This window comes from Perca flavescens, chromosome 3, assembly GCF_004354835.1.
Source record: "Perca flavescens isolate YP-PL-M2 chromosome 3, PFLA_1.0, whole genome shotgun sequence".
Taxonomy (NCBI): Eukaryota; Metazoa; Chordata; class Actinopteri; order Perciformes; family Percidae; genus Perca; species Perca flavescens.
The window spans coordinates 5,273,717-5,293,217 of record NC_041333.1 but is presented as its reverse complement, the minus strand read 5'-3'; the positions used below and the strand labels follow the sequence as shown (position 1 = coordinate 5,293,217).

Genomic DNA, 19,501 nt, shown 5'->3' with positions numbered 1-19,501 from the left:
GTGCCTTAGAATCAACAGCTAATAACTGTTTTTAACTCAATTTAATTTCCTTGATTTCCCATAAACTAATTTAAGGACAGCAGAAATGCACTGACCTTGCTGGTCATGCCACTTATTTTTTTAACTGAGGCAGAAAACTAAGATTCTTTTATTATGAGCAAGTTGTCAGTGTGATGGCTGCAGGCAAAATAGATTATGACTCCCTGAAAATAGATTATTTGATGCGGTGGCCCCTGTCCATAAACAATCTGGAAAAAAGCTTTTCCTAAATCCTCTTAACTCTGGTGCCATCAAATGTAAAAGGTAATTCCAGCACACCTTTATATCATGAGTGGCACCACCCCCCAGCAGATATAAGCTAAGAAAAACAATTCTGAGTAGGCCTATACAAACTGTTTAAGATTAAAGTGTAGATCTTTAGTCCCCCAAATATATAGTATATGAAATTTCATGTAGCTAGACGGCATGGCTGCAAATATGTTTCCAGCCAATTCCTTTCAGATTTGATTAATATATCATTTTACATAAGTTTATTTTATATATGTCTATTTTCACTTTATTTTCATGTATATGCAGATTTACATATAGGGCAGATACCTTTTGTCGTGTTTTATTTAGCTCTTTGTTTTCATTCTTACTCTGTTGTTGATTTTTATGTTTTACGATACTTCCAGGTGTACCTGAAGGCAACATCCCTGGGCCCTCTGCTGGACATGGCGGGTATAACAACCACAGTGCCCGTTGTCAAGGAGCTGCGTCCTCGGTTGCTATCATGTAAGTTACACAGACAGACCCAGGTGAAGCAGCTAGACAAGTCCCAATTTAGCCGAATTATTCCTGACTTTTTTTAAACGACATAAGAGGCTGTCGTTGTTCAGGAGGGGTTGCTGCGATGTGGGTTCGCACATTTCCTTTGCATGTCTATCTTCGCCCTGAAAATGGTTGAAGGAGTTTGAACGGAGAACCGCCGACGTTAGCTAGCTAAAGAAGACCCAACAAGCAGAGTTAGCAGCTAGCAGCGAGCTAGCTAGCTAGCAGCTTTGCAGCGGGCTGAACCTGTATGTCTGCCAGGCGTCAACAAGGATCACCAGCCTCGGAGGATGCAAGTTGGTCAGGGCAACTTCTTCTTCCACTCGTATCCTAAAACCGTTGAGTTATTTATCCTGTAGAGTTATTTAAGAAATGTGTATTACTTAGTTAACGTTAGACCTGTGTAAATGTAGCTAACGTTAGAGAATCTGGGTAAAAGTAACAATATCAGTGTAGAAATACTCCACAAGAAACGTCAACTTACAAGTCCTGCATTCAAAATGTTACTGAAGTAAACAGAAGTATTAGCATAAAAATGTACCTAGATAAAGTACCACAAGTAAAAGTAACGTTACTCAGTATTCAGAATGGTCTATTTCAGAATAATGTAGCTATTATATTATTGAATTATAATTATTGATGCATCAATGTGTACCTTACTTTGATGTTGCAGCTGGTAAAGGTGGGACTTATTTCTTACTATAAATACTGCCTGAGAGGTTGGGAACCAAGGGATCAATGAAGTCTTATCTTTATCTCTGAAAATACATCCAAATGTATTTGTTGATTCTACTTTGTATTAAAAATCTGAATCTGCAAACATTGTCAAAAAAATCTAGTGGGGTGAAAAGTACAATATTTGCCTCTGAGATGTAGCTAGTGGAATAGAAGTACAAAATAGCAAAAAATGGACATACTCAGAATTGTACTTAGGTCCAGTACTTGAGTAAATGTACTCAGTTACAGTGGCTTGTAATTGATGAGAACGTAATGTGAATCAGTTTTCCTTCTCTCAAGTCAAAGGTCAACATTAGGTTTAGGTGACACATGTCTCCACTTGCTGCTCTCCTTAGCCGCTCACTTCCAGAAACACGAGGTTGGGAGCTGATGGAGGCCTCGGAGATGAGAGACAACTTCTGGTCGAAGAGCAGAAGTTATGCAGATCCCGAGCTCGCAAGTTCTCCCTGGAAACCAACCGACGCAGGAAGTCAGTTTTAGTGTATAACAGGGCTGCACAATATGTAGTTTTTTTTTTTTTTATCGTCACCGCGATATCAACTGGCGCAATATACGCACCGCGAAAGGCTGCGAAATATCACAAAATATTTTTTTATGTTAGTTGAAAGAAAATGTTCATTCTTTCTTTAGTGGTGCCTTTTATATTCAATTAAATGTTCAATTTGTTCAATACAAGAATGTTGGAAATGATTTCCTTTCATTTGTTTCAAATTGAATAGAATTCTGAAATATCTGTTTATTTATCACAAGGAATATCGTTATGGCGATATTCAACAACACTATCGCATATTTTTCTAATATCGTGCAGCCCTAGTGTATAATAACTATGCATTGCTGTTTTTATTTAAACACTAATAGGATGTGTCATCTCGGTAACTGATGACTAGTGTGTGCCTTCTGCGGCCCAGAGCTGCCCACAGAGCATCTCCCATTTCTTCCTGGAAGCAGAGGCTGATCTGCTGGTGCAGTGTACAGTGTGCACCTCCTGGACAGACAGACAGACAGCTTATGGTTCTGTCCTGGGCTTAGCACCTTTCAGGGAAGGGCTGTTGCGCTGCTGACAGGATTTTGCAGTATAGACCTGGAAATAGATCTGTTGGCCAGAGGGTAACTGTGGGCAAGAGCTGTGACTGAACCGGCACCTCTCTGACAACTAAAGCTGCTAAGTTCAGCACCGTAAGAGGCTCAAATCCCTTACAGATATTAATAACCTTCTAAATGTGTGTTTCCATAGTTATCAGCAGCGGCTAAAAGTGAGTGTTGTTGCTTTGAAAGAGCTTGAGAGAGTATGTTAATGCTGTAGGTGTGGGGGGGGGGGATTCATTGTGTTATATCCGAGACATTTTTTTTTGTTTTACAGAGGCAGGTGATCATTATTCCTTAAACATTATGCAAATGAAAGGAGGGACATATTAATGGAAGTGGATAAGCTTTCCAACATTACATGAACGTGTTTGTATTTCACCGTAGGGAAAAAATGTCCAGCAGAAAAATGTCATGAATGAAAACTTTATATCAAACTTTTTTACAGATTATCAGAGTTTATAAATCAATATTAAATACAATAGATCACTTTTAAACATTTATACAGCACACCGATGCTGCTAACCAAAATACTGCCTGGGTACATAATTGCTTTTATACACATTTTTATAATATTGTTTTAATAGTATCAGATAAGCAGAAAAGAAAAAGATTCCAACTTTGAAGTTTAATTATTAATATAAAGGTTTTAATTGTAAAGCAATACCAACATTTGCATATTTAAATTGTAAGGACTAATGTAACACATCTTCTAAGTGGATGATTGTGCCTTATTAGTCTCAAATGTAATGTTTTTTTATTATTCAAAATGTTGGAGTTCCAAACTTTCCAGCTCCTATAAGATGTATTTATAAATAAATATATTAGGTAATAATTATAAGATAATAAAGATTATGTTTAGTTTTAATTGAAAAGGAATATGCCAACTAACAACCTTCATCACAGCAGACATGTTGACTTGTCATAGTAGGAAAAGCACAGCTGAAATTGATAACCTTAACGATGGCTCAGTTCCATCAAGTGTTCCAGTAAGATATTTCAGTGAGTCAGCATGCACAATACCAGGGTCTCTCCTAAGTGGAATGCAGCCGTCAGTAATGGTTTTGAATACACCTGTGCTTTTCATACTATGACATGTCAACATGTCTGCCGTGAAAAAGGTCTATATCTGTTTCCAGCAAAACAGAGCGAAAGCAGAAAATGCAAAAAATCCATGTTGTGTTCTTCTTTACATATGAAATAAATGTCAGACTGACGTGATGTGTATTCTTCTTTAAAAAAAATTAGTTTTTAGAAATGTCTCATGATATGTTGTCTCTAGAAGTGTTTTATTCCACTTTTGTTTTTGTTAAAGGTGCTCTAAGGGATGTTGGGTGACGTCACTTCTTGTTGACGTTCAAAGTATTTTCAAACAAAACAGAGGCTAGCTCGCTCCTCCCTCCACCTTATCCCGTCCCCTCCCCCCCCCCCCCTCCCTTCCGTGCTTCCTCACACTAACTAAAACACTAATGCTGAACCTGATTGACCCCGTTGATATTATTATTTGCTTCCTCTGTGGAGTAGTGAGTGGTAGCTTTAATTTATTAATGACTGTGTTGAAAACATATCTGGATGAGCGGGCTCAGGTTTCCGGATCTAAAACATGGCCAGCCAGTCTACATTTTAATCAATGATAATGTGCCTCAGGTTGATGCTCTGTTGTTTTGTGTTTTTTACGGCTCAGGGCTCTGGAGGAGCGGCGGAAGCAGAGGGACGTGCAGGAGCAACGGCTGATAGAGAACATCCTCAAGCAACGCAGACAGCGAGTACAGGATGCAACCGAGCGCTTCCAGAGAGCCCATTTACCTCCTTCTCAGAGATGTAGACAATGTTAGTGATGCTTCTAGGCCGGCAACAAATCATTTTTATTGTCGATTAATCGATTAGTTGTTTGGTCTATGAAAATGTGGGTCAGCCCAAGATGACGTCCTCAAATGTCTTGTTTTGTCCACAACTCAAAGATGTTCACTTTACTGTCACAGAGGAGAGAAGAAACTAGAAAGTATTCATATTTAAGAAGCAGGAATCTGTGAATTATTGCATTTTTCATAAAAAAAAAAGACTCAAACCAATTATTTGACAACTAATTGATTAATCTTTGCAGCTCTAAATATATATATAGCCTATCTAATATTACTGTTTCTCTAACTACAGTATGCTGTTATTTGCCCGATAAAGAAAAACAAAGTAAAAATTCTGTAATTCCAGGTTCTTAAATTACAGAATTTTTACTTTTTTCATAAAAAAATGACTGAAACTAATTACTCGATTGTCAATAGTTTGCAATTCATTTAATAGTTAGACAACTAATCGATTCATCTTTGAAGTTTTTGATGTTTCTTATATATTAGCCCTCTTAGAATTGAGAAATAGTCTTAACACACTTCAGTTGGTTTGTATGTTTTCCAGGGGCGATTCTATGATCAGACCCCTGCCCCCCCATTTCATTAGCCGATAATCTCTGAGGTAGTACTAAACAACGTCAGCTAATGTTTTTTGACACTATTAACACTATGATGGAACTAAACCTCACATTTTATAAGTCACAGTAATAACGACCAATTTGACACAATGTTCTACCATTCAGCAATTTTAGTTGCTTATGTTTCAATTTGGGTTCTAATCTGTGCTATGAAATGACCAACTTCTTCTCTGGGGACTACCAGTGTTAAACTTCACAACCGCACTCCTGCTCTCCCTCAGACAGATCAGATAGAGACTCAGCCAAAGGCGGGAGTCTGGCACCATAACCTCCGAATGGCCAAAACTACCTTTCTGTTAACCCTTTCCTTTACGGGGTTACAGGTGCATAGCATCGGCTACAGCAACTCAGGATGTTAAACCTGTTTCATGCTCTTTGAACCTGTAATTGTTTGTCCTTGGTCACTAACAGACAAGTTCTCAATCTCTAACTTGAAGCACTACATTTTTATTATTATTATTATTATTATTATTATTATTATTATTATTTTTAGGGGGGCTGAGAGGAAATTTAGCAGGGCTTGAGCCCCCCTAAAAAGGGTCTAAAATCGCCAGTGATGTTTTCCTTTATGGTGTTTCAGCTTTTAGAAGAAACGTCCCAAATATTGAAGATGCACTCAATGAACTTCAAGGCTCCTTCAGTTCCTTCAGTTCTCAGCAGCCATCTTTCTTGTCCAGCAATTCTAACGTTGGCAGGTAAAAAAATAAAAGTCTGGAATCTGATTAATAATTCTCATTATTCTCATGTGGCCTACTTGCTAAATAACCCAAACACTGCTGTTGGATTTAAAACCTCACACAGTGATATTTATGTTTACAGTTATCCTGTGTAGCAGTTTTTAATGGCTGGAGACGTCACACATTGTACTTATATTTTTTTTCTTCTGTTGTCTGTTAAAGAAGCGGCACTCCGTCCCCTAAACCTCCCCCAGTTTCTAAATCCTCCCACCGCCATGCCCTCTCTGCTGTGGAGGCCTACACCAAACTGCTGCAGGAGCAGAGCATGACTTGGCTCAACAACAGTCAATCCCCTGAAAAGGCACAAGAGAAGCAACAAGATCACAGTCCACAGGTATGCTGCCTATTTCATTTGAATGAGCAGGAAACAAAACATTTCTCACAAAGAAATGTTATATCACCCCCCCGTATTTAGGGCTGGGACGATAGTCTTTTGTCCCAATTCGATTCGTTTATGATACATAGGTGCCGATTGGATTTGTATTGTGATTTTCATTTATTGCAATTCTAGAAGTACTGGGATTCGATCGTATTGAGTATTGGGATTTTATTTCCCCTTCGAACAAAAACAAAAGTTGAATAATGAGACACTGTTTTCTAAGAAGAATGCACATCACATGTCATTTATTTCATTTGTAAACAAGAACATAACATGGATTTTCTGCTTTCTCTCTGTTTCGCTGGAAACGGATATGATTTGTTCGCCGTTGGCGGTAGCGTATAAACAGAAAATATTTAGGTGACTCATTGGTAAAAAATAAATAAATAAAAAGATTCTGGAGGAAAAAACAATTTGAAAAATCGTCACATAAAAAAATCACGATACAAACGGGTGCCATATGTTTTAAGATGCTTTGTCTCTCAAAAACAGATACACACACCCCACTAATACTCCATTGTCTGCTGCTAAAAGATTATAAGTTTAAAAGACTCTCTGTGCTATAACCTGCTCTAAAACCAAACTGCAATTTATCAAGTAGTCTTTATTATTGATGATGTTAAGTACTCGCTTGGCTACCATCTTGGGCAGTTCAAATGTCTGTTTTTTGTATCTCACCCTATACAAGTAGACCCCTAGGGGGCATCAGTGTGACGTAATCCCTTTCCTGCACCACATACACCCCTTTTGGCTGCCACTGGCTTCAGCACCCTCTGGTGAAATGTGTGTGAACTTATTTTTCAGAAATTGGAGGAATATAAAAGGCAAAATGTAGAGTTCTTATCACCTTTGAGAAACAATTTTTGAAAAGTTAATCTGCAAAACCGCTTTGAGATGTTTGTGGGAAAAAAAAGAAAAAACATTAAGAAAAAGAAAAACATTTAAGAAATAAAATGTAATCTTAGCCTTGAAATTGCCTACTAAGATGTAGTGCACTTTAAGAGAGCCATCTGGTCCATCAACACTGTAGCCCCTTCATGTCTCTGATCCACTCTCGCCCTCTCAAACACAACTTTTATTTTAGATCTGGGTTCCAGGCCGAGATATATATGTAATATGTAAATCGTATAATTATTTTTGACTCATCTCCTCTCTTTTGCTTCCATATTTCAGGACAGCCAACTGTCTGATAGCTGTAATTCTGAAAGCATTTCAAGTAAGGACAGTTTGGAGAATGAGGACCTCAACCACTGCGCAAAAAATCGACAGTATTCCTATTCATCATTCTCGCTTGACTCAGAGAAGCCCCAAACGGACCTGAGACAGCAAAATGATTTGTGTCCACCATCAGACCTCACTGCTTTCTCAGCGATGATGCTGCTTGCTGATGACTTTCCACAATCAAGAAAACTGCATGAACCAAAGCAGAAAACACCAATGGATTCTGAAGGGCCCAACAATAAGATCCACGTTCCTGAAGCTTCTTGGGGGTTCACATCTGTTGAGCAAACACCTGAAACAGGGACGCAGCCTGCTCCGCACAACTGCAACTTATTAACTCTTTGTGAAATTATTAGTGCAGACCCAGAGCACTTTGAGGTAAACTCCTCACAAAACAATCCCAATGACAACATCATCGTTACAAATATAGTTTCTCCCGGCAACATAGCCCTCGAGTCTCCATTTCCTAAACCAGAGGCTCCATTGGATCTCAGGCACAAGGGGGTGCACGATGACAGACAATCAAAACATCCATCAGCTACGGAAATTCTTCTACGTGACACAAATGGCAACAGCGCAGACATTTTGTTTGAGGCTCCCCCAAAGCCCGATATTTTTTTGAACGATAGCACAACAGATAATGCCTTACAAGACGGGACTCTTCAGCAAACAGAAAGACAAAAACACAATCTGTCATCCTTCAAAGAGCCTAGTGCTTCCATAAACAACCTCAATAAGGTTTCAAACTCAGAGCCCAAACCTGAGAAGTCCATTAACGCAGCATCGCTGCAGCGCGCATGCTTATCTAACATTCAATCAGACACTCCTAAGTGCCTTAAGTGTCCTGAGGAGGAAGTACAAAAATTGCCTGTTCCGGCGAGGACATCTCATTCAGCATGTGGAGTCCGATTCATTAAAGGAATCCTTAAAAAGCAGTCCAAATATATGTCAGGAGAGACCATGTGTGTGTATGGCTCAGGACATTTTATTTTTGCTAAACAAGTAGCTTTAGCGATTAGAGACAGTGTGGAATTGACTAGGGCCAAAACTAAGGACACAGAGGGCAACAACACTGTCAAAAAGAAGCTACGCTGGTTTGATGAGGTACACGTGGGACAAGAAGACAGAGAACAGAACACGATGAAACAGATAAAAGACAGTCCTTCCAATCTCTCTCAGTCAAATAACAGCCCAGAGGACCACCAGCTAAGTCTCGCCACAGTCTCAGGGGCTTCCAAGCCTGGACCCAGCATGACCCCACCGTCCTCTGCTGGTTATCACTTTACAAAGCAAGCGTGGGCAGATGTTGGAGTTCAAGTCAGCTTGCCCCAAGAATGGCCAGACGAGGTCAAGGTGGGACGGAGCAGCACCAGGATTGCGGGTCCCAAGGTCCCTCGGAGAGAGCGCCCTTCCAGAGCTGCGGCGGCTCCTATTTCCTCGCGGACTAGAAAGGGCACTTTCATACGAGCTCAATCTGCCACCGAGGTGAGTCAGATTGCCAAAACCCAAGGGAAGATCATGGTGCCCCGCCCACCTCCTCGGATGGATCCATCGGTGGAGGAGAAGACGCTGTCCATCACTAGGACTCCATATGGCATGGATCATGCTAGTGTCAGCTGCAAACAAGCTCTGGTGTCAGAGCAGGCCCTGCACAAGTACAACTCGGAAGACTTTCCTTCACCTTCCACACATAATGTAATCAGAACAGATAGCAGCGTTCTGTACACACCACTACCACCCTCGTATGCCTACCCCGTGTCAAAGAGCAACACGAAGGCCACGCCCAGCGCAGGTCATCAGGAAGCTCAGGGCAGCAGCAGACTAAGAGGGATGGTGTACAATGATAAAGGCCTCTGTTTAGATTGCACTCCCACAGATGAGGAGATCTCACAGCTCTGGCACGGTGTTCGCAGTGCCTTAGCCACCAAGGAAGGTAATGTCTATTTTGGCTGACAGGCCATCACACAGCTCAGGCTTGGTTTGGGTGTCTGCAGAGATGTGTCATACAGATTTACATGCCGTTTCTCTTCAGCTTATTTGTTTCTTACCATTAGCTATCACATTTCAAGTTAACAATGTGGGTTCTGGCTACAGTACTGCAATGATTTCTAAGCAGGGGTACTTCTGCAAGTGCCAGGGGGTACATGAAAGATTTTGAAGCAGCTCAACTAACTGGAAAAATATTATTGGTAACACCTGAACACAGGAATTTTAAACCGGTAGCTAAAATTAATAAATACATAAATGGTATGGTGGCTGAAATGACTAGTTAAAAGTATTGAATAAATGGTAGGATTAAATAGCTAAAAGTATTCCATAAGTGGCTGAAATAGTTAGCTAAAACTACTGACTAAACAGTTGAAATAGTTAGCTAAAAGTAATGGATAAATGGTTGAAACATTCAGCTTCACTCCAAGTAGTAGTAGTCTGATTGCTGACCAAATCAACCTAAATATTGACAGTTCAGTTGTATGAAATCTACTTTTATACAATGAATAGTGTTATACATTTGGAACACATTGGGAATAGTTGTACTGGTACGTGAATTCATATGACAGGCTGTGGGGGAACCTCAGACCAAAAAGGTTGGGAACCCCTGCAGTACTGTACCCTGATCCCTTTTATGCTTTATCCTTAATACCAATCCCAGTGATCCTTTGAATCTGTCCTTCTAATCACATTGAAAGGAAAATGACTTGAATGAGCTGCGTGTCGTTTGTGTGACTGCCAGTTCGCAAAGTTGTTTAAGAGAACCCTTTTCACTGGCAATCTATTTTTCCAATCTATTTTTATCAATATGCCATGTCTTCCTTGGGCGCTTAGTGTTGACCACAATTCACCAAGTTATTGAAATTGGTCAATATAATAACTGACACACTGGTCTTCTTGCATCATCTCGTGTTTTGATATTGAAAAGTCAGCGAAGTTGAAGTCTTGCTTACTTATCTTGAGAAAAAGAAGACAGTCATACCTATTTTTATGACTTAAACTTAACTTTCTGTCAATCAGAGGTCACCTGGAGTACGTTTAGCCACTTCCTCAATGACTAACACAGCTCTTTTGCGACGAACACATATGCACATTTTGTTAATAAAATATTTCTACATACCGGAAATGTGGACTTAGTTGACCCTAAAAGCCTCACAGTGGCCTGTTGTCTGCCTTGCCTCTGCCCTGTGCCAATTTGTCCCATGTTAGCATCAGCAGCGCTGATAGTTTTATCGGCCGCAACAAAGCCGGCACAGAAGTGAGTGGCTTCTTTCTTACCTCTTCTACTGGGGAGATCAAACACTGGATCAAAGCCACATTTTTCCAACGCCTCAAAGAATACTATTAAGAATGTACTTTCAACGTGACTACTTCATTTGAGCCTCCTTCATGTGTTTGCGCACAACCATTTAAAATAGCACAGCTGAACAGATCCAGGTTGAGGTGCAAAATGTATACAAAATGTTCAATTTGGCTTGCAATATCACTTTTGGGAGGACAGACGGAAAACCTTAACAAAACATAGTACAATTACAGTGCAGTGTTTTAAAGTGGTAATATTTATTGCATATTGAGGACAAATGCTACACATACAGTACAGCATGCAGTTTTTATTCACAAGCTTATTAATATGCTTAATAATGTGCTTAAACTACTTAAACAGCTATTTTGTATATATTTGTCTCTGTTTCTGTATTCTGACATCATCTCTTGTGATTTTCAGTCATCTTTATTGAAGGCTAAAGATGGAAACTATTTTGTTATGTATGCTCTTTTTTTGTGTTTTTTTTTATGATTTCCACGAACATGTCTTCTTTCAGCAAAAGCCATGCTCAGAAGACAGGCGGCGGACAGTGGGCGGGTTGTGAGGAAAGCCTGCGTGGAGCAGAGCAGACCGCCTCCTGGCTCGGGGAACAGAAGGCTTCCTCAGCCTGCTCAGGTACATGCATGCAGCTGCCCTGTGGGAAGGAAGAGTGAGAATAATTGCTAAAGATCAGTAAATGGGTGTGTTAGAACTCGTTAAATCAGTTTTGCAGTCCCTTTCGTGCTGCCGTTTGTAAAACTGACTAGACGTCACGATTTATGCTTCTCAAGACAAGACTTTCCGGATGGACTTGTCAGTGTTTGACAAAAAATAAGTGTTGATGCATGTTTCTGTTTACAACTTGCTCTACCTGTTATTGTGCTTTATGCCTGTCACCTAGAATTTTGGCAGTGTACTATAGGTTGCATAAGTATTACATAAAATTAATCTGAGACTTACATAATATGTTTATTTTGTTTTGTGTAGCCAACAAAACAGACCACACAGCCAGTCAGACCGTTTTCCAATACGTACTACATGGCCTGTCCAGATCAAGGTATCGTGTTCACTGTGTGTCTCTGTTAGTGTTTCTATGAGAGTGAAAACTAACTTTTTATTTCTATGATCACCGGTATTACACCTGTCTCTCCTGCATGTATATTATTTAATGTATACCCTTAAAGAACCCAAAAGTTCTTAGGTGTAACGCGAAAGTGAAATGAAGACTGAGCCAATACCGTTCTCAATCATTTTTGCAGTACAACAGCACAGCTATATGTTACCCAGAAATGCATAAAAACAACAACCAAAGTAGAGCGGAAACAGGTGAGAATGCACACCTCCGTTGTGACTTTGACCTCTCTCAGGTTTGGTGAGTGCAGCCCAGTTACACCTGGCTGAAGTACATGCTGGAGGCCCACTGCAAGACACGGATATTGTGGCTGTCATGGAAACAGCCCAAACACAGAGGCCTGGCACGGTGCATCAGCGCAGCCAACAGCAGGGACTAACCACCATTTCCTTGGAGGAGCAGAAAATCCTCCTCTCTCTGGACCGACTCAACCACCAGCTGTACTGTGAGCACTTTGTTTGCACCAGGCCAAAAACTGATCCACTAGATTGTTATGATCCGTGTGTAAACAGAAAAGTATGAATTTGTCGTCATTTCAATGCAGAAGAACCCCTGCTGTCTGTTTTTGTTTGTAGGTGTGCGGGAACATGTGGGGGGTAATGCTGGCACGCATGGCCTCGTACTTATTGATGCATCCTCTGTAAGTATGAATTTCTAAGGGATTTGTTTCTTTGCCCTAACCATAGACTGTAAAAAATAATGGACAAAGCTTCCGGGCCTGACAAGTAAAGCCAATGCATTAAAGCTGCATTCTATCTAATTTCCAGCAAGGGGCAACTCCACTGGTTGAGAAAATGACCCTGAGTAAACATTTTCATAATAATTCAATGGTCTCAATCGCTAGTTTTCAAGTCTTCTTTAATACAGCGTATTCATTTTGTAAATTATGGTCCCATTTAGTTTATATCCATGACGTTCCACTTCCGGGATTGCTCCGGTGCCACCGTAAATTCCGCCAGATTTCACTCGACCGGATGTCTGTTACCTTCCTGCTTTCTTTGTGTTGGAATTTTAAACGTGTTCCAGCCAATAACCGACAAGAAGGAGTTGGTTGACACACGAATACGCATTGTGGAAGTAGTCTACATGCTAACGCTGCTGCAGTGATGGATCAACCAGCTCCTTCTTGTCGGTTATTGGCTGGAATTGGCTGGTTTGTTATGGTTTGTGGGGCAGGTTGGCGCAGTTTGTTTTTGTTTTTGCGTTTGTGGAGCCTGGGTTTTTTTACAGTGTGTTCAGGGGACAGGCAGCTAGCGGATAGTGAGGAGATGTTTGCTGTATGTGACGAAAAATGTTGTAGCCTAAAAAACGCGTCACATCACTTAGATCAACCTTTAACTGCTCCTCAGATCTCTGCAGGGTAAATCCAGACAGCTAACTAGACTATCTGTCCAATCTGAGTTTTCTGTTGCACGGCTAAAACAACTTTTGAACGTACACGTTCCACCAAAACAAGTTCCTTCCCGAGGCTATTTTGCAGCGGCACCGTGGCTCTGCCATGTGCCACCCATGACGATTGTGATCGGTTTAAAGAAATGCCAATAAACCTAAAGTACGTTTTTCTCCCATCCCTGCATGCTGTGTGGACTAGCCAGACCTTTCTCCGCAGTGCTGTGGAGGAAGGTCTGGCAAAGATCCCATTTAATTTAAAATAGACGATAAAGCAGGGGATGCTTTAGGGGCGTGGCTACACGCCGACCTGTCAATCATGACAGAGGCTTAGAAAGTTTTTTTAAAAGTCATGTTCAGCGTTCTGCCAATCAAGCTAGTGCTAGCGTTAGCTGGTAACTTAAGGAAATGTTTGTATGTACTGCCATACATGCAGGTTAATGGCGCCAGTACCCGGCACTCCGCGTTTACCCGCAGGTAAATCCCCGCTGGATGACTCGCTTTAGAAGGGTTTAGCATTTAGCGCAACGCAACGCAGCGCCACTGCAACCACAAACAACGCTGGCTTGGCCGCGTCATCCTCCCCAGCTCCACCCTCTGGTATAAAAATCATCACATTTGGTTGCAAAATACCAAGATGGCGACTCCTGTATCGATAAACTCGAGGCTTCAGTACGGCAGTCTACAAAACAGTGGGTGACATCATGGATGCTGCGTCCACTATTTTTACAGTCTTTGGCCTTAACACATAAGATGACTTTGTTGAACATGTATTATTATTTACCTCCTTCCACTGTTTTCAGACAAGGGAAGTGAAAGACCATCACAAAAACCATCACAAGCTTCGAGCTTCCTCAGCTAACAACCGCTCTCGGTGCCAGAAGAAATTGTGACTTACAGCATCCACGGCACACAATGTTCTTCTCTCCCATCAGTGCATTATACCGGTCCTGTCATCCTGTGTAACCAAACGCTTCATTGCCCTGTAAAATGAGTTCTGTCTCGAGTATCTTCAAGATCTAAGAGATCAGCAGCAACGGACTGTAGAGGCAATAAAACACATCAGCATAGTTAGACCAGGTTGGTGAATTGAAATTAGTTTTGTATTTTCTCCCTTTGCTTGGAAAAAAAACATTGAAAAACTTATGATCAAAGTGCCTTTGAAAAGGATCCTGGCTTCAATTTGGTTTTCATTCACAAAAAAAAAAAAAAAAGGCCCTTCTTATAACTGCAAAATAAACACCACAGATTTGTACAAGATTTGTATTTATTTCCAAAGCTGTCACATTCTGTTTATTTTATATAGTGAAAACTATAATTCCATGCAAACTATATTTTGTGGAAAGGACGATTATATATTGTGCACGAGACTCAACCTACTGGCTCAGCAAGGTGAGCCATTCCGGCCGTCTGTCACAATTGCATCAAAATTCATGTGGAACTTCACTTTTGCTTTAGGTCTTATTTAATTGAATAGTGTCCTTAAATCAAAGCAGGGATCTTCAACAGGGGGTCCTCAGAGTCTATTCAAGGGGGCCGGGGGGGGGGCTCCAAATTATTGTAAATTTTTGAAAGTTATTTAAAAGTCTTAACATGAATCCAACATATTAGCAAATATAACCCACTGCTTACTGTAAGGTAGTCTGGGGCCCGTAGTGAAAATGAGTTTGACACCCCTGAGCTAAGGGGTCCTTGGTTTAAAAATGGTTGAAGACCCCTGAATTAGAGTAACATCAGTCAACTGAAGCCTATTTTTATTTAATTTTAGTTGCCGGCTAAAGCAAATGTTTCTGTATGAAATTCAATGGTTTTTACGTAAATGTTTCTCTTGCCAAAAATGAGGTGCTTTAGTGGGGGGAAACCGCAGTGAGGATGGATGTGAGTTCAGTTGCCCCTCCTTCACTGGCAGGTCTGGATCTGCCCCTCAGTCGACCTGCTAGGACTTGCTCCAAGAGGTGGAGGAAGACCAAACTCATTTGACGAGTCAGGCGGTGATGACATTTTTGGGGGGTTTTAACTGCAGGTTTCTGGTTCTATGCATGCGTACATTCTTCAGTGTTTCAACACAGAACTGTAAACCATGATGTGAATGTGGTGTCTCACTGCCATGTAGAGTCATGCACCATCTCCTTGGCGGAAACTGAGATGAGACCACAAAGAGAGAGATTATGCTCAGCTTTGGTGTGTGATGCTGTGTGCAGCAGCAGAGGCCCCTTGAAGAGTTGTGTGCACAAAGCTTCTCTCGTTATAAAGACAAAAGATGTCCCCTGTGGTCATTTGCGGAGGGACATCGCTGTCACTTTCTAATGTGCATAAGGTGATTAGAGACACTTCATCTGCATAGGTCAATATTTGTGTGATATTTAACTTATTTAATTGTCACTGTGTCCAGTAGAAACAACCAACCCGACCAAATGGCCAGGCCTCGTCTCCACCTTCCTTTTCATCAACTCAATTTCAGACCGTGTAGACTGCTGTTTTTATGTATAAAAAAGCAATATAAAAGAAAAGAAAACCTCCTTTTCATTGATTCTATCCCCTTCACTTACACCAGTGAGTGCATGACTGAATGCACAGATGAACACAACAGTACCATTATGAACAGGAAGAGTTCATCGGCAAACCGTCTCCACAGCATTGACCGCGCTTCAACTCGGAGTACTTTACTGCAGGTTTTCTCTGAAATGTGTTCCCTTTGGCCTACAGTCACGTTCACGGTCATTATGCCATACAATGGTGAGCTTAATGACATTTAAGCCGTAACAAGCACAACACCCAGAAACTCAACAAGAAAGGGCAGGAGTGCTGAAAATAAGGGAAGACGTTTCCACCGATGCAAGTTCAAGCTTGTGCTTTGGTCGGTTGGGAAGCTTAATCTCATGTTTTGTTACAGACAATTTAACATTTAACATGCAGCGAATGAGTGTCTGGTCTGGCTCAGTTTCTGTTAAACCACATAATTAGTTGGATGCATGTAAAAAGATAGAAGGTTATAGCTATTTATACAGCAGCAATATTGCAAAATGAATGTGGTTGAAAGGGATTGGCTCGTTTTTACTCTATCATAAAACAATATATAGGCTACACATTATTGACAGAGTAGAGGTATGAAATAGAGAAAAGAAAATCAAGATCCTATGCATACAACTGAAACATTTTATATGATAAAAACACTCAAAGCTAACACAAGTAAGCTATTTCCATGGTGACTATATATTGTAATAGATGAATTCAGAGAGAGAAAAAAAAGCTTGCTGGTGTTTGTTATGATCTATGCCCATAGGCTGTGTGTACCCATTAAAGACTGAAGGAGGCACTCAAGTTCCCATCTGCCCCAGCTGTCTGTAGCAACACCGTGCGTCACTATATCCGGTAATAACACCAGACCAAAGCCTTTTAAACAGGGAGGACTGTTATGGCCGCCCTGCTTTTCCTGAACTTAGATACATTCAGTGAAATAGAGCGCAGAGAACAGTGTCTGCTGATATCCTGCAACATGCAGCCAAAGCCCAGTGAGCAGCGAGACTGAGTGGCTTCAGAGGGCCAAAGAGATGTTGACCAAAAGTGACCAAACTCCGCTAAGTGGGTGGTCCCCCGGGGGCTGCCGGGAAACTGCAGTCCATCTCTTTAATGTGTCTGAGTGCGTTACAATGATGTCAAAATGGCCACTTTGACCCAAACAATGGCCATCTCTTGACTGGCTGCATGTGTGCACAGAATATATCATTCATAGCCTTCATCAAAATATGTGTGCTTGTGGCAAAATGATTAAGTATGGCACAGACTTTAAAAAGTTCTCACACAGCTGTGGTCTGAATTAATGTGTATGATCTTTCAACGCGCCCTTCAAAAAGTGGCATTAAAAACTAACGGGAGAAAATATAAATTCCTAAAGACATTTCTATGAATAAAGTGATACAGGTCTGGAATAATTACAAGAAGTCCATAATGGATGATATATTGTAATTACCTACCAGTAGGCCATAATATTGAACCTGTTGCATTCTATTTTAAGTCAAAAATTAAGTTTATATTACCTAAATGTGGTGAAAATATAACATGATTAAGTTGAAACACAAACACACACACAAAATCAGATACCAAATTAAAAACAGAAGAACAGAAAAACAGGTTAAGAGAAATGATTCCCGTCAAGGCTATTCCAGAACCGAGGAGCCGCTGCAGAAAACGTTTTGAACAATTTTATTTTGCTTATCTCACAGATGTTTTAAAGTTGCCCAAGTGTCGAAATCAAATGAAAAATAGTAACTTAAATGAGACAGAGTGTATGGACAAATGTAATTTGAGACGTGCATCTGAAAGATGAGCATGTGACTTTAATCTGTTCATCGGGGCTTTACAGTGTCTGCAGCTCTTTAATAGGGCTTCATAATCATTCATTCAGTGCATGTATGGGAAAAAGAGTTGAAACAGAGCCTCTGTATCCAAAAAGAGTGGATCTTGACAAAATGATTTCTCAATGGAAGAGGGGCCTCATTAGCATAACAATTGTGGGAACTGCATTGATCTACTTTTCATGAGCACTGTAAAAAAAAAAAAAAAAAAAAAAAGAGAGCAAGAGAGAGAAAATAGTACCATTATATACCGATGAGAGTGTGGGTTTGAGTTATTGTTAAAATCCTTGAGTTGTGAAAATGTTGCATCATAATCACCATCACCACCCATAGCCAAAACAGATACAGGCTATCTCCTAAATAAAAGAACACATTTAAAAAGTAGTAAAAATGTACGCGGTAAATCATTTAAGAATTTTAAACTTGAAGCGCTTACCGGTACATTACAACTTTTATTTGTTTTGGCAGAATTCTGTGTTCAGTTGAGGTTTTCATGTTGCCTCCACACACACATTTTTCCACATGCACGTGCATTTTTGGAGCTCTAAAAGTGAGGTTAGTATAGCTGGACAAATGCTGAAACGTGCATGTTTAATGTATTTCTTTCTATTTATTTCATATCCTGGCACAGTCACAGCTCAGTGTTGTCCCAAATGGGCTCCAGTTGGCATCACCAGGGGTCCTTGTTGCATTCAAAGGGTTGCCAACAAAATAAGGAATACTTTAATTCAGCAATTGTTGCCCAGATTATCCAATTAATGTGTAAGAATGACTGCTCAGTTATCCCATCGATTATTGAATGAACAATAACAAAAGTCCCCACGGCATATGGAGACTGTCAAACTCCCAGCTGAGCAGTTCTCAGCATTTGCTAATATTCGATGAACGCTTGCGGTCTCATTAAGGGTGTTATGTGTGCTATTGTTTGGTCTGACCATCAGTGATTAATATCATGTTCTTATGCTCTACATTCTGTGAATAATTTAAACTATATAGGTCCTGTGTTGTGTCGTGTTGAGTTGAATGCTGTTATTACTTTTGGCTGTCATTGTTTCTGTGATGTATTGAATGTTGTTTAGTTTGGTGGTTGTTTTTTAAATGTAATTATGCATGGCAATGTATCCTCCAGGAAGAATAGCTGTGGCTTTGGACCCAGCTAATGGAGATCCCAATAAATCAAATAAAAAAATTTAAAAAAATAAGCCTGTCAAATGGATGTGAGGGACGGAGGGATAAGGTAGGACAGGATATACCTAAAATTAAATAAGTGGTAAACCCCAGAAAGGGCGAAGGACTGAGGCATGTCTTGGAGGGTGATAGCAAAGGTGCATTTTTATTTATTTTTTATTTCACTATTTATGCGTATCATGGCTTACCTGGAGGTGCCATTGTTGCCACTGTCATACAGTTTGCCTTTTTTTCGGTGGGGGTGGGGGGGTTGTTAAACAAAAATTGTTATGTACTACCTATGAGTGCAAAATATCAATAAAGAAATTGTTTTAGAAAAATGGAGGTGAGGGCTAAAGCTGTGACATACAGTATATCTTATATCTTATATATATACATATCTTAAATTGTAATTTCAATAATATAATAATAATAATAATAATAATAATAATAATAATAATAATAATAATAATAATAATAATAATAATAATAAATAAAAGAAATAAAAAATTATAATTATTACAAAAAATGTGTGTGTGTGTGTGTGGGGGGGGTTGTTGTAATTAATGAAAGTTCATATTTCGATGAGAAAACTTTGGCAAATCCAAGTGGAGGGGCCTCCTGGGCCTTCGCGGGCCCCCCACCCCTGGCTTTTTACACCGACTGTACCTTTAAAGACTCTTGTCCCAATTAAAGCCAAGCCCCGCCCCCCTGGA

General features: G+C 40.3%; 1 protein-coding gene across 2 annotated transcripts; it reads left to right on the top strand.

Moving 5' to 3' along the window:
- The first annotated feature begins 723 nt into the window (after positions 1 to 723).
- On the top strand, positions 724 to 14,596 carry cep126 (centrosomal protein 126). Of its 2 annotated transcripts, XM_028574597.1 has the most exons (11): positions 724 to 1,135; positions 1,898 to 2,017; positions 4,316 to 4,461; positions 5,694 to 5,808; positions 6,013 to 6,184; positions 7,403 to 9,383; positions 11,260 to 11,378; positions 11,730 to 11,799; positions 12,110 to 12,319; positions 12,450 to 12,514; positions 14,067 to 14,596. In XM_028574597.1, the coding sequence occupies exons 1-11, from the start codon at positions 1,101 to 1,103 to the stop codon at positions 14,154 to 14,156; spliced, it is 3,123 nt and encodes a 1,040-aa protein (XP_028430398.1). In that variant the 5' UTR covers positions 724 to 1,100; the 3' UTR covers positions 14,157 to 14,596. The 2 variants fall into 2 exon arrangements, with proteins under 2 accessions (XP_028430398.1, XP_028430399.1); XM_028574598.1 differs by lacking the exons at positions 724 to 1,135; positions 1,898 to 2,017 and adding an exon at positions 4,174 to 4,217.
- Positions 14,597 to 19,501: the final 4,905 nt, after the last annotated feature.

What these genes read in the sequence shown, in the direction of transcription:
- cep126 (XM_028574597.1), top strand. Translation starts at nt 1,101, where the DNA reads ATGCAAGTTGGTCAGGGCAACTTCTTCTTCCACTC. An exon ending in GAAACCAACCGACGCAGGAA is followed by an intron (nt 2,018 to 4,315) that starts GTCAGTTTTAGT and finishes TTTACGGCTCAG; the next exon opens with GGCTCTGGAGGAGCGGCGGA. An exon ending in AACAAGATCACAGTCCACAG is followed by an intron (nt 6,185 to 7,402) that starts GTATGCTGCCTA and finishes TCCATATTTCAG; the next exon opens with GACAGCCAACTGTCTGATAG.